Source organism: Chanos chanos, chromosome 13 (assembly GCF_902362185.1).
Source record: "Chanos chanos chromosome 13, fChaCha1.1, whole genome shotgun sequence".
Lineage (NCBI taxonomy): Eukaryota > Metazoa > Chordata > Actinopteri > Gonorynchiformes > Chanidae > Chanos > Chanos chanos.
In genome coordinates this window covers 12,162,044-12,187,205 of record NC_044507.1, presented here as the reverse complement: position 1 = coordinate 12,187,205, position 25,162 = coordinate 12,162,044, and the positions used below count along the sequence as shown (strand labels likewise).

Here is a 25,162-nt window from a genome sequence, read left to right as displayed (position 1 = left end):
GGAAGAGAAAAGACAGGAGACACTTGAATACATTTGTCCTGTGTTTTTGGTTTTTGTCATTGTTGGAATGAATATTTAACCAGCCACATGCTTTTATGCTGTGCGGGATATGCCTGTGCGCAGTGAACTTTACTCAGCGGTATGCTTATAGAATCATCCCCTGGAGTGAACACACACACCGTGACACCATACGCTCTCACACACACACACACACAACTTAGGGCAGACGCACGTGTTTTTACACAATACCAGATTCACAAACAACACCGGCTGCACTGATGAACTCACTCAACTGTCTGATGTGTGCTTGCTATGTCCCACAGTGGCACCCAGACCGTGAAGTCTGCAGGGAACATTCTAGATGACATTGGCAACATGTTTGACGATCTGGCCGACCAATTAGATGCCATGCTGGACTAACCTTCATCTTCCTCACACTGTGGGCCACACACTCCATAAAGAGAGAGAGAGGACACGGGACAGCAGACCAGTGAAACACAGCAGTTTTTCTCTCTGCACTGCCAGAGGAGACTGAGCTTGGCTTTGTCAAACAGAAGAGACATTATGATCTGGGGGTCTGGAGAAGAATCCTACTGCGAGATTAACTTTTTAAGGAAGGGTTTTTACAGCCCTTAAAACTACAGTTCTCCGACCTCTCCTTAACCCTCTCTTTTGAAGCACTTAAACTTAACTGTGCTGACCTTACATGTTTTACCTCTGACCCATTAGCAACCCCTCCACCTCTCACTATTTCTCTCTCTCTCTCTCTCACTCTCTCTCTCTCTCTCTCTCTCTCTCTCTCACTCTTTCGCTCTCTTTCTCTCTGTGTAACTCTCGCAAACTTGAGCTCTTGACTCAGATCTTGCTGGTCAACACGCTCACATTTATTAGACCTGTGACTGATGCTCTCTTGCCATTTTCTGTGCGGTTTTTAAAATGTTAAATTAATACCATGGAGTATTCACATAGGGCCCAAAACACAAAGCAGAAAGGCAAACTCTGACAGCTGAGAGGAGATCAGATGGGTGACTTCATGGCAGTGCACTTGGAAGAATCATTCCACAAACAGCAATATATTTGAAAAGACTGTTGTATTAATGCTGTTTTTGTTTATATTTTCCAGACATTTCAAATTTTATATCTTTGCTATGAACTTTAAATGAGTTTTCTATTGGGTGACCTGACGGTCTTTTCATTGAGAGATGGTTTGTTTCAGAGAAGAGCCTGGGCACCATTGGGCTGTTTAATAACAGAAAAAAAAAATAGTATTTTTTGGAAATGAGTGCGTTTCTGCAGACGAGATACACCATGACTGACATTTTTTTTATTAAACTGTATGTGTAAAACCAGTATGTACAAGTATGATATTGTAAACAATGATATTTTAACAAAGGGAAGTGAAGTTGTTTCACTAATGAACACAGAATCTGCACCGATTCCTTACTGTCCATTTTGAATGACAAGGACAGTGTGTGTACAGTTGACAGCAGACAGGGACATTTAAGAGGCAATTATAAACACTTTATTTTTTTTTTTTTTCTGGAATTGTTTCAACTCAATTTAGATCAGTTAAAAGTAGTATTTAAATCAGTTTATCAGAATATGTATATTGTATATCACACATATATGTGATTGTTGGGGAGCAAAAACTGTGTGTTCTACCAAAGCCTTGTGTATAATATTATTATTATTTGTTTTCCCTCAGATGTTTTAATAATTGCAGATGTTAACTGGAGTCTCCTCACACATGCAGCTAAACTAATGAGAGGACACACTTTTGATACTAAAATCTCACATTTTCCTCTTTATGCTTTGACACCACATGGAAAATTTCCACCGCTGAAAAGGGTGAAACTTCACATCGTACACTGTCTTTGATCGTTTTGCCTTTCCTGTTTTTCATGAGACCGAAGTGGTGATGCTGGAGTCGTTTCCTTGTCGTATAATTTGCCCTTGAATCAGATGGCGTCATTCTGGGTTCTCACATGACACAGAAAACCCTTTTTTTTCCACCAGGACCTGTCATAATGAAGGATTATTCATCTGGGAGATTGGGTTTAATCTCACACCCGTCACTGTTTGTCTTCTTCTTTACGCTCTCACAATGCGCCCTCTTTTGTTTACTGTTTCTATTAAATGAATTTAACCTCTTGTACCACAAAGTCTTCCTCTTTAAGTGCAACTACACCCTCATTTAAAACATATTTTTACAAGTATTTGTTTATTCGACGTCACATTAGCGACTGTTTTGAGTAATGTCGTTATTACAATAGATTCTGGTGACAATGGCGAATATTAGAGAATAACAGCTGGACTGAATGTAAAACAATTAGAGCCAAAAACGTTGAAAGTAAGACATATTGTGATCTAAAATTTATTATAGTATAGAACAACAAAAACACATCCACACATGCGCACAAGCGCAATACACATACAACATAAAGACAGTGGTCAGAAATGCAGTAAGACAAAGATCGCAGTGACTGTCTCAGCACAACAGCACTGAAAATCAAAATTCCAAAACAAAAGCCACAGGTGTTTCTATGAGACTACATTGGACCATTGGACATATATTAACATCATTAAATATATGTAAAATAGCTCTGAAAGCTGGAATTCTTTGAAATGTGACACATCATTAACAAATCAAAGAAGGTGACGTCACTCAGAATCTTTCACTCACCACCGTTCCACAGGAAGAGGACGGCAAAGTTCTAAAAGAATCTATGAAATCTGACATGGAAACCATAGAATGTTTACTCTGGTTTAATCCGTAGAAACCTTGGCTCACTTTTCTGTGTTACTTCTTTTAAAGCTTAGCGTGCCCTCTCAAGTGGTTATTGTGCTCTTAGCCAAAGATTACACATCAATGACTACACTATGGCAGTCTCACTGGTTGGCATTCACATCTGTGTTTGAAATCTCAGCAGTCTAACGTTGGTCCATCAACATAATAATACAAACAGTGAGATGTTACTGGACGAATAGTTAAAGTTCAATACAGAGATTGTTGAAATGCATTTTAGAACACAGAAACTCGTATTTAAATTAGAGGAGTGGTTAGGACGCGGAGAAAAAAATTTCCCTGTATCCCTCCAGGCACAGGGCTCTCTGACCAGCAGGGACATACAAACACACACATCTCACACTCACAGGTTTAACGTGCCTGCTCAAAATCTCTGTCTCTTCGCATACACACACGGAATGGAGTAATTAAATGTTTCTTTTTTTATACATCACAGTTTTAATATCATTTATATTTCTGTTTATTCTCCATAGCTAATCCATCTAATTGGTGTTAGTACTTCAATTATAACATATTGAATACAATATAAATCTGAATATATTACACATACTAGTGTATTTAATCTCATCCATAGATAAGATGGCGCTGGTTCAAACTTGACTGAAAAAAGACACTAAAAAAAAACACAGGGGGATAGAATGCCCCTTTCTCCAGCTGAGGTTTATAAGTATCTAAGAATACTCAGGGGGTTTCCAGATGTTTCCAGGCGTGTGTGTGTGTACGTGTTTGTGTCACCTATAGGTTACTGAACAGTTCGTTTTTCTTGCTCCAGTCCATGGGTGGAGCTCGTTTGTTGGAGCGTTTCTGATGAGCGCGCTCCTTCACCTGCTGCAGCGACAGATTCAGAGCGGGGATCGCCTCGACGATGGACTGCTCTGCCGTCTGAGAGAAAGAGAGAGAGAGAGAAAAGAGCAAGAAAGAACAAAGAAAGACAGAAACGAAAGAGTTAGGACGGCGTGAAATTAAAAGAAGAATCTGGGATAGTCTCTTTTGGAAGTTGGTCTCATTATGAGAAGAGAAATACAGTAATAGAAAAAAAACGCAATTCTCTTCTACAATATATTCGATGTTCTGGCTGACAAAGCCCTGTCTCAAGTCTGACCTCTGGAGGCGGGGTCACAGTGGGCGTGGTCGAGATTGAGGCATTGGATGAGGCATTGGACGGAGATGGGCTGACTGACACCTTGGGCTCTGCCTCTTGGGACACCTTTCCATTGACCTGTTGGACACACGCCAGAGTAGGAGACAAGTGAACCATCTGCTTAAGATCTATTAAATACACACAATTACTGTATCAAAATGAAGATGGAAAAGATGTTGTGCTATAAAATGAAAGCTTCTGAATGTCTGACTTAAGAAGACATAAAAGGATTACCTAGCATGTGAAGTTTGGTGCAGGTAATTAATGTGAGTTAATTTCTCGGAAAGTCACAGTGTGTACAGGATCAGTGTGTTTTGTGTCACAGGCAGCAGGGGGCAGCCTTGTGTATGCACTTCTACAGTATTCCTGATCAGAGAGAGCACACGGGGAACTTCCTGCTCAGTCTGTGCGTGTGCATGCGTGCGTGTCTGTGTGCCTGTGTGTGTGTGAGAGATGCCTCATTGTGTATGTCTATAGAGCTTTGGGCATTATCAAACAAAGATTTTCTGTCCGTCCCTGTCTTTCTCTCTCTTCCCATGTCACTCATCAAACATCACTGCAGCTCTGCTTTGTCTCTGCGGTTTTGTCTCTAACCTCTTAAACTCCTGTTCAGATGGATTACCCAGCAGCCTACCTACTGCCTATTGTCAAACCTGTACTGTAGTGTTAAAGAGCACACACACAGACACACACACACACACAGTGAATTTGTGTTTGACGTAGATGAGCGTTAAACAGAGACTGGAGGCTTGTGTGTGTGTGTGTGTGTGTGTGTGCACATTCAGAGGGCATAACATGGATCACTCTGAGCTTGTGTGTGTGTGTGTGTGGCCTGCAATCTCTCAAAGCGGTTGAAGCGTCACCGACTCCCGCTGCCTTGCACACAGAACTTTAATTCGGCCTGAGTTATAGATTACAAATCTTGAGAACATCTTAATGAGTCTAACAGCTCTTAATAAAACGTTACATTTGTGGTTTATCCCCAGTCATACAGTTTAGACACTAGGGCACGATAGGATTTAACACTTTAAAATGAGCAACAAAGCAGACTCTGCCTGATGTGAAACAGGGAGACAGCGAGGGAGAGACAGGCAGAGAGAATAATTCAACACTGCTGACAAATGAAAACCGAACAGTCTTAAAGACAGAAGAGTGGAGCTTGTGGTTCTAAGTATTTAGCTCACTTTCATTTTTGACAACCACTTAATACATGTAGTCTGGTTTTTGGTAGAGGTGGATTTTTCTGAATACATTTCTTTTTCTTTGAAGTTTTCCAAATCCATCCATTTAAAAAAAAAAAAAAAAAACAACTTCTCAAATCTGTGTTACACTTCAAAGAGACATTGTCACATAATTTCTCCATAAATAACATTTCCATTTCATCATTTCTGTCTTTTTTTTTTCCATCTGAATTTGTTTCTCTGCATTTCAGCTCAGGCTCTTACCTTCTTGTCCATGTCTCCGTCGCCGTTGGCAACAGGCTCAGGCAAGGGTCCTGCAGAGTGAAGACAATGAGCACAGATCAGTCATAAATTCTGGACCAACTTAGTCAACCTCTAAGTCTTTTTTTTTTTTCCATGAATTCCGGTTGACAAAAACCTTCCCCCGCTATAACCACTGAAACCGACACCTTCAGTCACACCAGTACTACCACAGTAAGAATGCTGTGTTAAGTGAACTGTTGATTAGGAGAGTGGCCTGGGTGTCTGTGTGCATATGTTTAGCATCTCAGGTTGCAGTGTGCTAGCACCTCCTCTCCTCCATACCACAGGTATGCAGTTCATCCATTATTCAGATAAAGTTCGTCTCTCGAGGTGATCCCCTCAGACCCCTGTCCGTCCCCTCCCCTTCCTCTGTGTCCCACACTCCTCGGTGAACACAGCTCCAAACTGCTCACTTCAGACCAATACAGAAGAGTTCAAACGTGCATGACTTCGCTTAAAAGGCAGAACTCCTTATCGGTGCACCAAAATCTCTTCTGAATTAAATTCCTCTTTAGGATGACTTCACAGATGGAAGCTGGAAAACTGATGGACTTTTTTCAGGGGAGTTCAGTGTCCGGTAAAACTACGTATCCTAAGATTCTTACCTTCCATGTTTGACTTCCTTTCCCTCCCTCTCTCTCCCTCTCTCTCTTTCTCTTTGTCTTTTTTAGTCTCTGTTAGAGTTGAGGATGAGCGGCAGGAACGACAGACAGACAAAGATAAGGTGTGTTTGCGTAAAGGTAGCCCCGTTCCTCTGTCCCAGTGTGTGTATATATATGTGTGTGTGCGGGCGTGTGTATAACTCTGTGTTGAGCCTGGTCTTTCTGTTGCCTTCTATTTACACTCCCACAAAGTACCTCTTCAGTCTCGGCACCGCTACGGATCGAGGACTACTTCAAAACCAGCACCTTGGAAACCAAACAAAAGTGCCGTCCAAACTGGTGACAAGCAGGGGGGGGAGAGAGGAGGAGTGCGGGTGTAAGTGTGTGATCAGGTGCTCATGTGAGTGCGGTGCAGTAACCTTGACAACAGCCAAATGGAATTCAGCCCCTGTTGAGCGTGCTTGACTTTGAACTGTGATCCAAGTTTAGCCAAGTTCAGAAAAAGAGACAGAGGGAAAGAGAAGGGAGAGTAACCCTAAAGGGCTGATCAAACAACGGCCTTGTCCTTACCTCACCCCTTGGTTACTTACTAAACAATCCTGTGTACAGAGTTAAAAATGAATACTTACTCCAAAGACTAAGCTGAATCAGTCAGGGCTTAGTATAATCTCTCCTTTAATTCTCTCAAAGTGGACATATGATAGCTCCCAGGCGCCTTTAAGTTAAATAAAGAGAAGCCTCACAGCTACGAGACTGTCCTGACACTTAGACGAATTCAAAGTGTGTCTTATTACCTCACTGAAGAAAACATGAAAACAATTCCCCCCGTTTAGTCTTCTTCTTTACATATGAGTGATGTATTCACAGAACACAGAGATACATACTAAAATGGACTCTTATATATGGAGTAACTGACTTCTTTGCTATTGACTGTAGGATTTGTATGGTAAATAGGGAAAGAGTAAATACAGGCAGACTCAAACAGGACTGTCTAGAGTCAACCCGGCTCCTGACATGGAGGGCAACACTGTTCCTACTCCCCCACTGTAGCTGACAGCCATCATTGGCTCGTTTCCTGCCAGTCGTTAATGTAAGAGCATTAAAACTGATGGACAGGACTGTCTAAAAATTTCAGGAACATTGCGAGATTACAGAAGAAGAAGCTACTCCGTTGAGAAACAAGACCTCAGTGTGTTTCCTCTGTGTTTTCCCACGCTGCAATTTTAGGTGAGAACAGACAGTTCTCGAGAACCAAACAGTTACACCAATCACGCCTAGTCCGCTGTTTTCTAAAACGCAGATCTGGGCGGCCCCTACAGGCACAGAGCGGCACTACATCCGTCTTGTGCCGCACTACAACTGAGGACTAAAGGAAACAGATGAGCACTGAGAATCTCCATCTGTCTCCGTCTGTGTTCCTTGGCAAATGGCTGGAAGACCCAAGCCAAGCTCTGAAGCTGGCACTCACACTGTTTACAGAACTGAATGGAAAGCAGGACGGGGACTGCGTGCTCTCAGAGACAGTCAAAGACGTCTCATCCAACGGACTCCGCCGTGCAGTGCTTCAGGGAGACTGTGAACTCGTACGGAATTCAAAGACAAACAAGACCAGGAGAGGGAGGGTGGTTCTCTTTTTGATCCTTTTTGGCTTACTGACAGTGCCGTACTGTGCTTTTCACTTTGACTAAGTTTCACTTCCCAATCTTAAATAAGGTTTCATCTTGTAATTTGGCTATGCTCCACCTGTAATCTAAAATTACACACTTCACTTAGTCCCGTTTCAGATTCTGCAATCTGTTCTGTAGTCTAGAATTTGTAATGTGCAGTCTGCTATGAGAAGTGCGTGAAGACTGTATGAACCTGTGGGTGTAAGGAGATTTGGGGAGGCCTAGCTGTACCTGTGAGGTGCTCCTCGGTGGGAATCACTCGGCACTTCTTGAAGAAGGCATCTGTGTCGGGGTCCACCACCAGCAGAGACGTCTGATCACCTCCTGCTCTGATGGCCGCAACCACTTCTGAATGCTGCTTCCCCTCCACTGACACACCATTCACCTGCACAGAGAGACAGGGAGAGACAGTGATATATACAGCTGAATGCTTTTCCCCTCTCCATTCACCTGCACAGAGAGACAGAGAGAACAACTCTTGCAAGAAAAAAAAAGAAACACACAAACACACACACACACACACACACACACACACACACACACAAGCCCAGCAGTAGAATAACTCTAGGTACTGAATTGGGAAAAACAGAGTTGTTGCCCATGTTGAATTGCTACAGGAAGACAGTATCCACTGACAGGAAGAGAGAAACAGGAAAATGGAAAGTCTTTTCCGAATACCGACGCTAACAAAAGGAATAGATGAAGTAATGGACAGGGGAGAGAGTCAGTACACACACACAGAGCCTGTTGTTAAAGGTCACCCTGTAAAGTCTGAAACATACACAAACAAGGTGAACAGGGGACAGCCTCTGCAGTACTGATCAGATTTGACTCTGACAGCAAACACAGACGCTTTCTCAAGCATGACTATTCTGGTATGGACAGATTTATCCTCAGCTTCATTGTTCCAAAACAGAATGCAAAGACTAAGTGTTTATCAGAGATGGTTTTTCAATATTATCAAGCTCCTTTCCTGTAGTTCCTGGAAGAGAAATCCTGTGTCTGTTCACACACACACACACACATTCACTCTCATGTACAGGCATTCACACACATAGACTGCTGATAAGAAAATACTAAAAATCGTGACTTCCTAGAATCAAAGAAATTCAGTCAGGTGCTAGTGGACAGATTAAAACTTCCATTAACTGGAAAACATCTGCAATGGAGAGATTATTCTCAGTGGAATGAAATAAGTTCTTAGACTATTATCTGGGTGGATTTGAGTCTTATTACGTGACTAAAAAAGGTTCTGATCTGAACTGGTGGTTATGACATGTGATCCTTACGATGCTGATCCCCCAGTACTGGAAGGGCCCTGGGAATGTGTGTGTGTGTGTGTGTGTTAATGATGGGAGAATAGGGTGGGACTGGGTGGCCAGTTCAGTCCAAGGGAGCGGAGTGAACAATGTGTGCTTGGCAGTAACAATAGCTGCCCGTTCCACAGAAAGAGAGACACTCTCAGTGGGAGGCCGTGGGGCCTCTAGGGTATAAAACCCCTCACACCCCTCCCTTCTCCAATCACACCCCTCCCTTCTCCAATCACCCCCCAAACCTACTCCAACTCCAACTCCGTCTCTCTCTCTCTCTTTCACCTCCGTGTCTGATGGTCAATCTGACTGGCAAGAAAAACTTCTAGAAAGAATTAAGAATTACAAATCCCATGCAGTCATATGAAAGAAAGAAAGAAAGAAAGAAAGAAAGAAAGAAAGAAAGAAAGAAAGAAAGAAAGGAGTTTAAATTATTCTGGAATACTTTCCTTAAGTCAGTACATACTCGTGCACATGCAAATAGTTCTGGATTAAAAAAAAACATTTTTTTTGTAGCTACTGATTCTTTTAAGCTGATTTGATTGGCATGAATAGAATGGCTACGGCTATAACATATGGTTGAGTGAATATGAATGAGATGAGTTAGCATTCTGTGCTTTTTGCCAGCTCTTAGAGCAAATGAGAAGGAACAAAAATGATTTCAGCTTCTAAGGGAAGCAACCAGTGCAACTGAACTGATTCTTAGAACACGAAAACATTCCATGGAATGTTCGCGCATTCTTTTGGCATCAAGGTGAAGTTCCATTGCTCAAGACAACACCTTCTCCATCAGATTCCCATCCAGTTGCAGCCCAAATTCCATCATCATGTGATGGGCCGCTTTGTTGAAACAGGATGGGAAAGACAATGACTCAGTCTTTCCTTTTGGGAGACAGATGTGACAAAACCCCTCACAGACTAACACTGTACTAAGACTACATCCTTACTTGGCTTAGGCAAACTTCTTCAAAAGCATGTTGTTGTGCATGGTTTTGATCTAAAGATTTCCATGGTGCGTTCTTCACTTCTGTATCTATAATGATCAACGCATATAGTTTCTATAAAGATGAAGCAATGTTACAGCCAGTATGTTGTCAATATCTAGACTAGAATTTTAAACTCCCTGCCCTTGAACCAGAGAGGAAATTTCCCACTTGCCTGATCCCATGTGAACTATGTGTACGAGGATCATGAAGGTTATATCAGTACCTGTACAATTTTGTCTTTGGGTTGAAGCCCGGCCCGTTCGGCTGGTGAGTCCTCGTCCACGGCCCGGATGTACTGACCAGGTCGAGCCTTCTCGCTGTGCAGGTTGAAGCCATAGCCGTTAGAGCCCTTCCTAATCACACACAGGCGTGGCCGTGGCTCACTCTTAAAGTCCTGAGGAAAGAGATCAAACTCATCAATCAAATCAATCAACCACTCAGTCACGAACCAATCAACTGATTAACATACAACCAACCAATTATAAAAAAAAACCAAACAAAACAAAAACCCTAAGAAATCAATAAATACCTAACCGATTACTGACTCTATAACTGACCAACTAATAATTAATCCGATTCTACAAAACAGCGTCTGTATTTCTTCAGAAGAGCCTCAGGGAAGATGCAGTTAGTGTTCATGGATAGCTGTCGTCAGCATTTCTTTCTGTTTGAGTCACATGTTCAGCAGCGAGGAGCCACAGACGTTTGTTTTCCTGCCAAAATAAACAAATCAACCTCTGGTGAAACGTCTGAGACCAACACGTACTTTCTCGGAATCTCAGATTATTACATGGTTCATGCACCATGTTTGTCCTGAGCACAGAAGTTTCCATGGACCTCTACCTCCTTAAAAAAGGTCAGCTGGACTGACGACAGTTGTTGACACTGATATGAAAAAACAACTAAAAATAAAAACAGAAAAATTATCTTGGGAAAGATTAAAAATTAAAATGAACCTCAGGTATTCTGTGAGGACATTTTTGTTCAGATTAGCGGAACATGACATGACTTAAGCTTCCTCCTTTCATTCCTGAGGAGGAGCACACGACAAAATGGTCCCAGGAGACGAAGAAGTAGGAGACACAGCAAAAAAGAGAGAGAGAGAGAGAGAGAGAGAGGGATAAGATAGATAACAGAGGAGTAATGCAAAAGGATGAGAGGGCAGAGTTCTCTGGCCAGAGAGACACTTCCTGCCCTTCTTTTGTTCTCTGGGGTTAGGAACTATGGACAGTGGCGCTGGGTGAGGTCACACACACACACACACACACACACACACACACACACACACACACAAACAGAGTACGCACACAACACACACATTCCTGCACCCCTTCTTGTGCGGGGACGGTGTGTCGTTACCACATTGTCATCATTCAGGAAAGAAAAACACCCTTCCTGTATGTGTCAGCTAACACAAGTGAGTACTTTTTATAGAGGACCTTTTAACAAGAGGTTCCACCATTTACAGTGAGTAAAGCACCAGACGCCAAATTTAGCAGCGTGCGTACTGTTACGCAATGCTATCGAGTTTGAGTGGGCGTCTATTCGGGTACATTCTTCCGAGTATTTACAGAACTGTACACGCCGCCAAAGAACTCATAAAGTGGAGCAGATGAAATAAAGAATAAAGAAAGTCTGAATGAATTTATGACAGGTTAGGTCAGTAACACAGGCCCTCAAAGCTCAGTGGTGAACTACCACCCTCCCTATTCCCAAATGGGGGCAGAAGAATTGGACTGGGGTGGTGTGGTCACTTAGTCATTCATTACTGGAGCGTTTCATTAATTAACAGGAAGATATCAATAATGTAGCAAAGCGGTGCCCTGCAGGAAATATGCTGGACGGGGGCTTTGAATGGCTGAGCAGTCAGAGCAGGGAGGGTCCCCTGTTCCAATCAGTCTTCAGTCGTAAGACGGCCGCAGCTTTTGTTTTAGAAAAACCCAGACTTCTCCTGCTCAACACGCATTTCTCTCACACAAGACCAAAACCTTCCTCTTCCTCTACCGCACACACACGCCCAAACACACATACACACACATACACACACCCACACACACACACAAGTCCAGGAACACAGCTCTTTCCTGACGACCCCACCTGCTTCCCGCTCTTGGGAACAGCTCTGCCTAGAGTGGAATATCGCGGAACGCCTCTCACGCCCAATCAGACTCCGAGACAACAACAGCTACGCTGCCACGCCCAATCAGAATCCAGCACAGCAACAGGTGAGTGTGGATTCACCAAATAAACGCATCTGCTAGTTCACATGCGTCATTTTAGAAAGCCCAGGGAGTGTGTGTGTGTGTGTGTCCGTGTGTGTGTGCGCGCGCCCATGTATGTGGGTGTAGCTGTGTGTCTGAGTGTGTGTGCATGTGCATGGGCATATGTCTGGCTCTTTTGCAGCTAATCTGACATGCGGTGTCCTCGGTGAACAGAATAAAGAGTCGTGATTACGCCCGAGTCCCCTGTACACGTAGCGATCCCCATTAGCAGTGGTCTAATCAGACACTTCTCTTTCAATACCATTCATCCTGCATCCTCATTCAACCCGGGCACCTCCCTCACAAAGAAGGCCCAACTAATCCTGTTGAGTGATGTGCATGCTCAGACCAGACCGCACACTTTATACCTAATTTAAAGATGAGAACAATATGCGCCTACCAACGAATTCTAACACGAAGGGAAATCTTCCAACATTAAAGGGAGCCACAGTCTGTCTTTACTGTGGTACAAACACGTTGAAGTGGTTCTGTAATGATGTGGGGTTTTTTGGAATACGTAACGTATAATAACATGTTATTATTACGTACAACTAAAACAAAAAACAACACAATACCATGCGTAGCGGCAGTGTATACTCTGCAAAAAGTGTGTGTTTTCGTAATGTAAAGCAGAGACTTTGTGAGAGGTCACATTAAATGTCATAGGTCTCTATCAGACCGATGTGATAAAAATACTGTCAGATTCAGTAGCGTTTGAGACTAAGGACAGATTTAAAAGCTATCGGACGCTTCCTGTACTCTATCTAATCAGATCAAGGTGATAAGCTAGGTGAGACAAGGAAGGATCTGTCTGAGTTGTAACAGCGACTGAAACTCTTTCGTGTGTTATATTTATACGATGCCTGATGGAGAACTTATACAGAGAGCAACTTTACATGTAAGTTTCAAACAGACGGGAGGTTCTCTGAGGCTGCTCTATTCTTACATGTGCTCGGTGTTACTGCTGAATACTGACATCAGGAGAAATGATCTCTGTGGGATTGTGGCTGTGGTGTGTGGCAACTCCTCCCTAAACAGCAGCGGTTACCGCGGTTTCACTGTTTCCTTTTCCCGCCATGTAATTGTGACATTGCTTCATTTCTGCCTGATGCTCTTAACCAACTGTGTATTTCACACAAAGGACTGTTCCCATCCACGAGAAAGAATCACTCAATAACATGCAAAGCACAGCGGAACGGCTGCCAATCATCAAAGAGATTCAAATGAAAGAGACGACATCATTGCGGGGGGAGGGGGGGGGGTGCAATGGGGACTAAAAAAGCTTCACTGTAATCAATGGAAGCTTTGACTCTCTCAATGCACCAGCTACTTCCCTGAGAATCTTTAGAGTGTCCATTTCAACCATGCTCCTGGCCAATCATTCTCTGACTCTCTAACATGGTATCCATAACGATTATGAGCTCACAAACAGCACATGGAGTGTCCAGTCAATACCAGCATTGGAAATGTGGATCACGAGTCAGTGAGACATATATAGTATCCTATCACAAACCTGGGAGGATTTTGGGATGGGATAGGATATTTGCGACATGCATGGTTCAAAGTCCACATCCCTGACTGCTCAGTCTGACATCCATTATGGATATGTCAGGGTGTTGCCATTTATTGAGTATCCTTCAATACTGATATTTCAAGGATGGCCGGAGCAAAACAAGACCTACAATAAACTAATAAAAAGCCCAGTGAGTCAAAGCCAACACACTATTGTTATCTATTACTGAGGTTATTCAGTATTAATCACTACTGCTTCTGTGCCAAGACCTCCATTAACTCATCACAGGGCATGACTGTATCACTGGTTGGCCTCAATGGTTTTCAGTTCCTTCAGTTACCAGTAATTCCCTCTTACTGAGTGCATCCTTTCCTTGTTAAAGGCGGAGGGGTGTTTAACTGATTCAGTGGAACAGTGAGAGGTTTGGAAGAGGAGCGGTGTGCTTCAGTAACTCTCCTATGAATGAACAATTTGAGCAAACGACACCGTAGTTTGACAAAAGCCTGCCCTGACTTCTTCTGACGGGACCGTTGCCCCCATGTCGACCGTTTCGTCGCTTAAAAAAGGCACCATCATCGGTACCAACAGAGGAAGTCTTGTGTGGCCGTCGTGGAGGAATCTCGGAATCTTGGGAATGTGTTACGCCCTCACAAAGCCAGTCCGTCTCCTCAGGAGGAAACTGGACTTCGCTCCCACAGAGAGTCCTGTGTACTCAACCCAACCCTGACCCTCAGACGCTCATCACCTCACAAAACACCACACTCATCCCCGCTCTTATTTTGTAGTTTTTTTTTTATTTCACAACGGTAAAGACCTTGTTGAGTTTCTTGAAGGAAATTTAAAGTAAGAAATGTCTTGTGACCAACTGCCATACCTAGTTCTAGTGGCCTTCAAGTGAAAGTGTGACAGCTAAACTGACAAAGACATTGTATGTTGTTTGAATTTTGTTTCAACACAGCACGTCCTGGTTTGTAATGTGAATTCATTATATTCTCAGCCGACAGTCTCCATTATATGTACCTCGTGTTCACTGGTCCATGATGTGTCCTGTTGAGTTGTTTTCTTAGAGGCATGTGGAGAGGGTCTACAGTCAATATGAGCGTTAGAAATGTGCTTTCAATAACCATAGTCTCATTATTGCTGAATTCACTGAACCATTATCACCATTATCATCATAAGCTATTCAGTCTAAAGATTTAGTCTACAACAAAATTAAGTGATGTTTTAGAGAGACAGGATTTCTGGTCATACTTGAATGAACTACAAATGCAGCTGGGTGAGTGTTAATAACATGTTGCCTTAGAAAACAAGCAAAGTAAATGGACCGTGTGCAGAACGGCACGGAAGCGACTCGCAGAAGACAAGCTTTCAGAGCGTTTCAAATTTGTTTCTGTGACTGAGAGTAACGGTGATACTCCCTCATCTGAAACTTTCAGCCAAAAAAATTCTTTTCACAGTCTTCCGTCAGACCAAGCCAAAAAGAACAAACCTGCACCTGTGCTAATACTGTTTAGCGAGGGTTGCCAGCTGGGTTTCACTGCCCCCCCCCCCTCAAAACAAACAAAAACAACAACAACAAAAAGCTCTGTTGTTATCTCACACCCTCAGCCATGTATGATTTTACAACATTAATTTAATTTGCTTGTTGGATTATGAAAAAAAACCCTACTTTAACAAAGCACAGCAAAATCAGGCTAACACTAAAATGATGATGAGTCACTTCTGCAGACAGCCAATCGCATAAGAGTCTGGATGGTAAATGATCAAATCAAAGCTGGAGCTTTAGGGTCCAACAGAGATGGCCTGTTCACTTCATGTGTTAAAAGTTGATTGGACACCAAGCTGAAAGCTAACGTGCACAATGACAGCTCAAACACTCTTGAATCAATAAATTGTTTTTAAAAGTTGCTTTTCACTCAACTGTTCAAGTCAAGAAATGTACTGTAAGAGGTTGCTTTTCATTCAACTCTAAAAGTCAAGAAATGTAATGTAAGAGGTTGTAAAATCATTTGTAAGACTGAAGAGAGTAAGAACTGTCATCCGTGGCTTCGCCCAGTAACTTCCTTCCTGCTGCACAGTTGCACTTGTGCTCACATGTTGCAAAACACACACACACACACACTAGCGCACATAACACACACACACACACATGCACGCAAACACATAACACATAACACACACACACACAAACACATAACACACGCACGCACGCACGCACACGCACGCAAACACACACACGCACATAAACACACACACACAAAACACAAATATGGCTACACATAAAGAAGGGTGACAGTGAGTAAGCAAATTACATCTCTGCTGATGAACACAACACCAGCGTACAAACTCAAACACCACTCTCTCACTCTCAACAAAGAGTGTTTTCTTCAACTGTTACATAATTAACAGTCCAAATTTAAAAAAAAACAAAAAAAACAGCCCACTTCTTTGTTTTCTCTTACTGTTGACTAAAGCCTGACTAATAGTAACTGTTGTTATAGTTACGCCGATAAACTCTCCTATTTCTGTGCTATCTGCCAGAATAAGCCCTGCCCCTCGATGGAAATAACAATGATCTCATAGAGAAGGGAATGGAGCCTCACTTGGGTGCCAAAATATTCAGTTTCACTGAAATAAATTTAATCTTTAGCTGGAGTGTTTAATATCTTGAGAATCTTAGAACTTTGTCTTCCGTCATTGACTACGCAATGACACTCATCTGCTTAGACAAGAAATAAACAGGCAACATCATATCTGCACTACTCACATACACACCGCAACTTTTCCAAACAACAACAACAACAAAAAAAAGAAAACGTTTCAAGAGAAAGTCGCGTAAAATCTAGACCTGAGGGTTGTCTAATGGCTCGGTAGAAAAATCTAATCCCAAAGGTCAGTGCACTCACGCGCAATATTTACGCCTGTCAGTTTGTCATCTCGCATCTTGGTTTTCAATAGGAGCTCTTTGAAAAAGGATGAAAAAAAAAAAAAAAAGCTCTGATTTGACCGGGCAGGAATCACTCAACAAACAATGGCGCTAAACACAGTGTGCCAAGGACAAAGGCATTAACAGCTGCTTCATTTCTATTCGTAAGGAGTCAAGTGCACTTGTGCCTGTTTCAATAAGTCTATGAACGTTTCCAGAATGGTGACTTCATTTGCCTGACACATCCAAGGGGAGAGGAAAAAAAAAAAATAGATATGGCTATTTGTTACCATGGAGACATTTTCGCAGTTACTTAAAAGCGATCACTTATCTTGTAGTAGTAATGTGCTCTGCAGTTGAGTGAGAATGTTCTGGATAGACAGCATGAAGAATGTGACATGCAAATTTTCAATTTTCCAGAGAACCACACACACACACACACATACACACACACACACACAGCCACTTTCCATCACTGATCAAGTCCAAAGTCCAGTATCCTGCAGCCTCCTGTCTCGCAAATGATCAACCAGTGTGTTGAATGAGCCTAAAATGACTCTTTACATGACACACACTGATCTCAGCTGTGGAGCACAGCTCTCTCATCACTGTCGTTTTTAATGAGCCAGTAATGAACATGATGCTAGACAGAGCACCTTTGGTCTTATGAAAATGCCAGTTACTATTGTAAAGTCACACACGGAGACATGAGTTACCGTCAAAATTCTCGTGACCAACGCGCATGTTTGTCAAGGGAAATCTATATTTGAGAGAATGCGTGGACTGCGTCCAGCGAGCGAAAAATCTGTTTTTCTGTGTCTTCTGTCTGGAGGTTTGTGCGACGACTATGTGCATAGATCCATAATTCTGTAGCTTCAGTCAATAGCAAAAAATCTTTTCCATTTGATTCTCAGCGTTGACTGTTTAGCAGCTACACTGCTCCCCATGATAAACAATCCCTGGAAGACACAATGGAATGTTCTGGAAGGATGAAGAGGAGATCGATGTTTTTGAGTTTCTTTCAGATAGTACTCTAAGCCAGCTGTCTGAGGAATGACATCGTGTAACCCCCCCCCCCTCCCTTCCCCGCCCCCACCCCACCCCACCCCACGAAGCTGAGACGAAACAGAAGGCCTGAAACTGACAGAGAGGAGACTATCACTGCTCAAAACAGCTCCCACCCCAGACAGAGAGAGACGGTCACACACTGTCCTCATTTGGCTGTCACTGGGGAAGGGTTTCCATATGTCTCTCAGGTGCTGAACACACACTTATTCAGCCTGAGAGAAAGTATAGCTGTATAAATATATGATCACATTTCCTGTTTTCAAAAAAAAAAAAAAAAAAAACCTTCCTTGTTTTGCCTGAAAGGTTTTAAAACAAACATTGCTACAAGACCCTCTACTCTGGTTTGAGAATAAAACAGAGGATGTTACTACACTGTTCGGAAATGGAGAAATATATTGGGACACATGTAGAGAAACCACTAGCAATTGTAGAAGTGAGATCTTAAATGAAACCTCTTTTCAAATTTTGTGAAAATATAAATAAATAAATAAAAAGGCAATGTCTGACTGTTCCCCAATGGTTACAGGCTTAAGTGGTGAAATAGATAGTAATAGAGCGACAGATATAAAATATGTGAACAAGGTGTTGTTGTGGTCAGTGCGGCGTCAGAGTCTTGGGTGGAGATGCACGTCTATTTTGGGCTGGCAGAGTGTGACTTCCCTTCTAGACCTTGTCCTTGGAGGGCGCAACTCTCTCTCATTGTCAAACAGAGTTTATGAACCCAGAAGAGAAATAAAAGGACAAAGGAAACCAGCATTTTGGCTCGATTCCCCACTGAGATCCCTCTAGACACTCTCCCTCTCTGCGCCTTTTCTTCTAGAACTTACCCACATCCACATGACTAAGAGACAGAGAGAGAGAGACAGAGGGAGAGAAACACCTTAAATTCACTCACACATCCACACACACACACACACACACCCACACACACACACACGTATATACACCAGCTATATTAACAAAGCATCATGTGCTCATAGGTCCAAAGGCATTTCTTGAACTCCACCCTGGGCACGAGACATACACCCTCAGCTCAGTGTAACCCATCACTGTTACACCATGATTCAATTAACCTCAGTACAGAGGTAACTCAGTGACACAGCCATGCTTCAGAAAGAACAGAGCGGAACTAAATAAGTAGCTGAACTATCTTAAACTCGCCGCAAAGCATGAGGACACAGTAATGCTTACAAGGTAAAAAAAAAAAAAATCCATCTAAGGCATGCCCTGGGGACAGTTTTTCTAAACCGCTGTCAACTCCAAACAGTATTTCCAAGAAACTAAACATACATGCCGTACTTCATGGGAACACACATGCACACACATGAAAACCCGGAGGCATGAAATTAAAATACAATGCATCCCGGGACTCTGGCTTCCTTTTTGTGCATGTGAACCATTTCCTCAAACGAACACAGCACAACAATCAGAGGAGGGAAGGGTTACTCCCATAGCATACTGTTTCTCTCTCTAATTCTTACACACATGGGCGGGCACACACACACACACACACACACACACACACACACACACATACACGGTCCCGTAACATGCCTGAACAACACACACAAACACACACACTCTCCCCTGACATACCTTAACAACACACAATATTCCCAAAAGACTCACCCAACAAGAACAAATATAAACTCACAAAGACCTGAATAAAACAAAAGGTTACTTAACTATGGAGTCGTTAAAAACCTTAATAAAGGTATTTTCAAGTGATAAAATATTAACTAAGAAAACTACATTGCTCCTAAGCACTGATCCTAGGTCGATGCCGTTTATGATCTCCAAATGATTAAGCGCTGTATCTGAGCACAGTAAACTGTCTGTAGACCAGCTCTTAAATATACACTGTTAAAGACAGAGAGAAAACTGGGAATGTGTGGCCACAGCACATCCATGAGAAACAATGACAGGAAACCACCTTAAGCTCTGCTGAGTCTCCCTGCTGGCAGCCACCCCAGGACTTGATCCTCTTACATAGAAACAGCGCTGTCTTTGAAGAGCGTTTTCTCACAGGCACAACCAGAGGTACCTCTGCACACACACACACACACACACACACACACACACATTGAGGGAGATACAGTGTTCCCACACACACTCTCCAGGAAATATGTTTTCTCTATAGGACTGTGAACCCACTATAGAGGAGATGGGAAATGAAAGACTGGATAGCACTGGACAGCATGGGTGGCATGATATTTATTTGTTTTTTTTTTGTTTTTTTACATGTTTCATATATTTTAGCTATACATATAGATACAGCTCAATTGTTATAAAAGCCTTTGTTTTCAAATAGTAGCCTTCTTGTCTGCACTTCAGCAGTATAATGTACCACCTGGTTCAACAGATCTCTTTGTGGTTTCTATGAGCAACTCAGAGCTTTACTGAAGGTAAAGTGGCCCTGTATACTATAGGCCATATCTGGGAGAGGGTAACACAGTAAACTACACCCTCATATGCATAGTCTAACATAGGAAACAGCTCAATATAAAGTCTCAAAAGCTCCTCCCCTAAATGACATCATTTGAAGGACAAATGAAAAGCTAGAGTGTGTGGCCACACCAGCCTATGGACTTCATGCCTGTAGTTCTCACAGGCCAATCAAAGTTCTGGTATCTGACAGAACACCTCACCGAGTGCCTGGCTGTCTCATTGTGTGCCAGTTGGAGAATGACGTCCCCAGCCTTCCTCATAGGAGAGTTATGCAAGGATATGATACTGACCTAGAGAGTCACACTCAGCCGCGTCTCACAAAAGAGCACCTCCATGCCTGTCATTTGCCTTTAAAAACAGACTTACGTAAGTCCCAAGCATCTATTCAATGACCAGGAAAAGAGTCCAAACAGTCTTCAAAAAGGAAAAAACCAAGTTCATGTCGGCTTTCTTTGTGAGAACCGCAGTTAGAGGACTTCCGCCGTCAGAGGAAAACGTCCAAATGAAATATGAAAGTAAATGAATAAATAATGAAAAGGTAAGCTGTGTTCAAAAAGTAAACAGAGTTCTCAGAAGTTGCTTTTCCAGAAACATCCACGCAGTGAGTCAAGGCCGACACCATAATCTCACCGTGAAACAATGATTACGACCTTAAAATTCAGAAACTTTCAGATGATCCTTCTCCACCTGCATTCAGAGAGGCTCTTTAGAAATCGGGAGAGGTCTGAAGGGTTCAGGCTCTCTTGCTCTAACAAGTGTTTGGAAGCACAGACTGAGACCAAAGGTAAAATAAAAGAACAAAAAGGCACTAGAGAGATGAAAGAATACCGGCCCTCGTTTTCCTTATTCACAAAGCTATCACCAACTCTTCCTTGGGCTAACAGTTGCTTAAGAAACCTAGTCTATTGTGATCACTGTATCTGGTATTGAAAGTAAGCGCTCCGCAAAAGAAAAAAAAAAACTATTCAAGCATTTCAACATAAAGAATATGAGCAAAGTAACAAAACAATAAAGAACATGTATCGTTTACAACTTGGTGGTAACCATGGTAATAATCGTCCCCCTCTCTTTGCTTTCTGATCAGTTGCTAACTTTGTTGTTGGTTAGTTCACTTGGAGAGTTGTTTCTCTCAGACACAACCGTTTTCATTCTTTCTCACAGAAGGCATTTTTTGCGGTGCCAGACCCGGCAGAACATTATACCATTAGCGGTGTTAAGAACACACCGCAGTATTCAAGCCAAGGTTTCTCGTCTCTACGACCTCCACACTACACCCCAGTGTTTACAAATGACACTCTGAAAATGCACGTCCTGCAGCACGAAAGGTACAAACAAAAGCCAAGCAAGTCTCTTTTGAACATCTCCACAGCCATTACAGAAACATAACATGTTGTATATTTCACTATACAAAAGACACAATAAGAAATCTTCAATAATGTAGTGTTACACTTGGACTGGCCTGAATCTAACTGCGGACTTTGATTCTCAGCAATACTGTTCCTTCTGCTTCCGAAAAGTTGCCTACTCATCTTTTTTAAAACAGAGTATACTTGCTTATGCGTCTTTTGTAGGGTACAACACCCTTGCTGACTCGTCAAGAATTTTCTCGCTTTAAGAAGAAAGCATGAATGTGTAAGAATAGTCTGAAACAATCTCTCCACACAATGGAACGAAGTACATTCTCCTAAAACACAGCTTACCTTAAGAATATGTTCTGCATCCATGTTCTCACTCTCTTACAACCCTTACACACAAGCACCTGTTTTACAGCTTGTCACTGGGATCTCTCGTCTGAAGGTGGTCAAAGTAGAGGCCTAAATCATCTGACCAACCTACGGCCACTGCATGAGGGCACAGGGGGAGGAACTTGCATCTTCACTGAAGTGCTATCAACAGCACCTCTCATGGACTTATAACATTTTAAAGGATTACACATCTCAGTTTCATGAAATCATAAATAATGCCAACGTTTACTCTTGTGCTACTGGTGTAGAAAATATAGATGGCTTACTAGAGCCATTTAAAAACTAAACCATTTAACTGCACCTTTTATCTCCACTAACAATGTGATGGTCTTCCTAATCTTGTATATTTGCTGTTGGCATCCCACACAGACTTGAAAACACCCAAGAGAAGACTCTGTACAGAATAATGAGGCAGTGTTAGCACACAGAGCTGGAGCTCAGGGCTATCTGGATCCAAAACCAGGCAAGAAAGACAAGACAGGATGAGACAAGAAAAGACAAGACAAAGAAGTGAGATGACATAAGGCAAGGCGGTTAAAGAGAAGAGAAGAGAAGAGAAGAGAAGAGAAGAGAAGAGGAGGTTACCATGTGGACTGTCATAGGGAGGACACAGTGCTACTTTTCCTCTAAAGCTTTCGGTACACTTGAGTAATGTGCAAATCATTACCAAAGCCACACACTCAGAGAAATGTAGGGGGGGGGGCAGCACATGAAAAACAGGAATGTGTGCGGGGGAAAAAGTTACATGCATTTGTATTTGTTTTTCCCAGACCAGCTGGACACCAAAAAACAACCGATAATGTTTTCTAAATCATCATAATGTTTGAATACAAGTGAATTCTAAAAGTTTTTGAACTTCAAAGTATCTAGTTTCAGTCACGAAAACTATTTCCTTCGTGTATTTGGGCCCTTTCTGAGGTTTGTGGTGCTACATAAATCTCACAGTTCAAAGGGGATAATTCAAACTCAAGGCAAAGCACGACCGTTTGTCCCTCTCGCTCTGAAAACTATTCGTCTCGCTCCCACTCATCCAACCACCACAGATGTCCTGCCAGCTGATCAACCCGCTGCACGGCCCTCCCGTCAAATCCTCCATAACACAGGAATGGGGTTTGAGCCGACCTCTACAGCTGTCCTGGCCCGCTACTGATGCTGAACTCCCCGCTAATAACGATGACTCACGAAAAGGACATATTCGTATTCTCTATATCACTTATATACTATTGTAAAAGCACAAACATGATTATGTTTAAAAAAAAAAACGTGTGCTGGGAAAAATAGTAATAGCTACGATACGGCTTATCGGCATTCAGTTTAATGGCTTTAGCTGCATTTAGTTCAGTTGTTCAGTATCTGACCTTGCTTCCCACGTTTCTGTTTATTTGCACACTTTGTTTTAAAACACGTAGTGCGTATGTGGAGCTTTATGGATAACAGTAATATATGTAAACCACATGGGTTTAGTTTAGTGATGCATCCCGTATAGCTACTGCATTAATACAAGACCGGCGACAGGAGACCACTTTTGCCATCGCGAGCAGTTCTGTTTACCTTTTCGGAGCTGATCTCGGAACTGACGGAACTGAGTTTCTTCTCCACAGTGATATGAATTTCTCCGTTTTTCTCGGGAACAGGGGTGGATTCTCTTGGGGTTCCATTTTCCTCCATATCCCCGTCCACGGACTCACTGTCAGGGACCGGAATGCCCTCCGTTACGTATTCTTTTAGGCATTTCATATTGTGCTTTTTCAACAGTTGCTCTGTGTCGACATCGACGACAATAAGCTCGAGTTTACCAATGGTGGCTCGTATCCGCGAAACAACTTGTTGATGGCTCTCGTTGTCCACGTTCTCACCGTTAACGAACACAAGTCTGTCTCCTGCGCGGAGTCCCGAACTTTCCGCTGGAGAATCTGTCTCCACGAGTCGTATGAACTGGCCGGTTTTACCTTTCTCACCGTGGAGATGAAATCCATAGCCATTGTCCCCTTTTTCAAGAACACAGAGTCTTGGTCGGAGATTTTCACTGTTGCTAGGCATGATACGTCTTTTGCCGCGATCAACCTGTTGCAGAAAGTTGTTGCCCAGTCTTCGTAGAAATCAAAATCCAATTTAAAACAGCGGTCACAGCAAAAAACAAAATTACTGGAACGGCTGAAGCATGTCAAAACAGATGAAAATCCCACAAAACTATTGGAAAGTTAAATGAGTCAGTTCGCTGTTCTGTTTTTGTGTCGTCGTCTGAGACTGTATGTCAGTAATCCATAAGCAGTCACAGCCAACAACTCCTCTTCTACGATTAGAGCACCTCCTCCCTGTGCCTGCTGGGCTTTGGCGCTGTAGCCTGTTTCCTCGCTTCTCAATAACGCATCCTCAGAAATACAGTGTTGTGAATACTAGATTGAACCCGTAAATTTTAAGTTGGACCGTGACGTTTTTGCAGATGGCGGACAACCCAAATCCTCTCAGCGGGCGACTATTTTTTAATGAGAACGAAATGCAGAAATCAGACGAGTTTAATTGGAAGGGTAGCAAACGTTTGCTGCTATAAGCCCAACAAGATGTTCTTAAATTACGTAGATGGAAAAACTTCTTGGTAATATCAAGCTTCTCTTTTTTAGCAGTTCCCCACTACGGTACTGTGTTAACATTACAAGACTATGTAATGCATTCGCAAAAGAAAAAAAAAATTTAGAACTGTGGTAAAAAAGAATAATAATACTGCAACGTGTTATAATGGTCTATAGTTTGAACAACTACACAAAGATATTTAGATCCTCTAGAGGTGTTTAACAGTTTCAGCTTCCATGTTTAAAAATTCTTTAACGTCCACCAAATCTCAATAAATATCTCTCTGTCTTCTGTGTGTGTATATCCTAAAGGGGGATACAGTTTGAAAATGGGCATTATCCTCTGTAAAATTTGTAGTTTTATGTAGTCTTTTTCTGAATGTAAGGGACTTTTGCATCTCTCTCTCTCTCTCTCTCTCTCTCTCTCTCTCTCTCTCTCTCTCTCTCTCCCTGCACCTCCCTTGAACCTCAGAGGGGCGCATTTTCCCTCTGATTTTGAATGAGGATTCAGAAACAATAAAATCATGTGACAATATCTGTACAAACGTTTAGAAAGTTCTAGCCTCCTCAACAATGGTGGGCTTTCCCCAAGTTGTTTAGTCCATTCGTCAAAGAAACAACACATTTGGTTTAAT

The 25,162-nt window shown here is 42.4% G+C and overlaps 2 protein-coding genes across 3 annotated transcripts in view; one reads left to right on the top strand and one right to left on the bottom strand.

Annotated features, from left to right (window-relative positions):
• The window catches only part of LOC115826250 (CASK interacting protein 2), a 48,258-nt gene extending 46,112 nt beyond the window's left edge, over positions 1–2,146 (top strand). For both annotated transcript variants that reach the window (XM_030789994.1, XM_030789993.1), the window contains one exon: positions 324–2,146. In XM_030789994.1, coding sequence (XP_030645854.1) covers positions 324–420 — 97 coding nt within the window. In that variant the 3' untranslated portion in view covers positions 421–2,146. The remainder of the gene's footprint in view (positions 1–323) is intronic.
• Positions 2,147–2,358: 212 nt separating this feature from the next.
• Positions 2,359–24,248, bottom strand: nherf1b (NHERF family PDZ scaffold protein 1b). Its single transcript, XM_030790365.1, has 6 exons — positions 23,509–24,248; positions 10,220–10,390; positions 7,932–8,085; positions 5,393–5,442; positions 3,909–4,025; positions 2,359–3,688 (listed from the first exon to the last, which is right to left on the bottom strand). Exons 1-6 carry the CDS (start codon positions 23,995–23,997, stop codon positions 3,542–3,544), a joined length of 1,128 nt encoding a protein of 375 aa, XP_030646225.1. The 5' UTR covers positions 23,998–24,248; the 3' UTR covers positions 2,359–3,541.
• Positions 24,249–25,162: the final 914 nt, after the last annotated feature.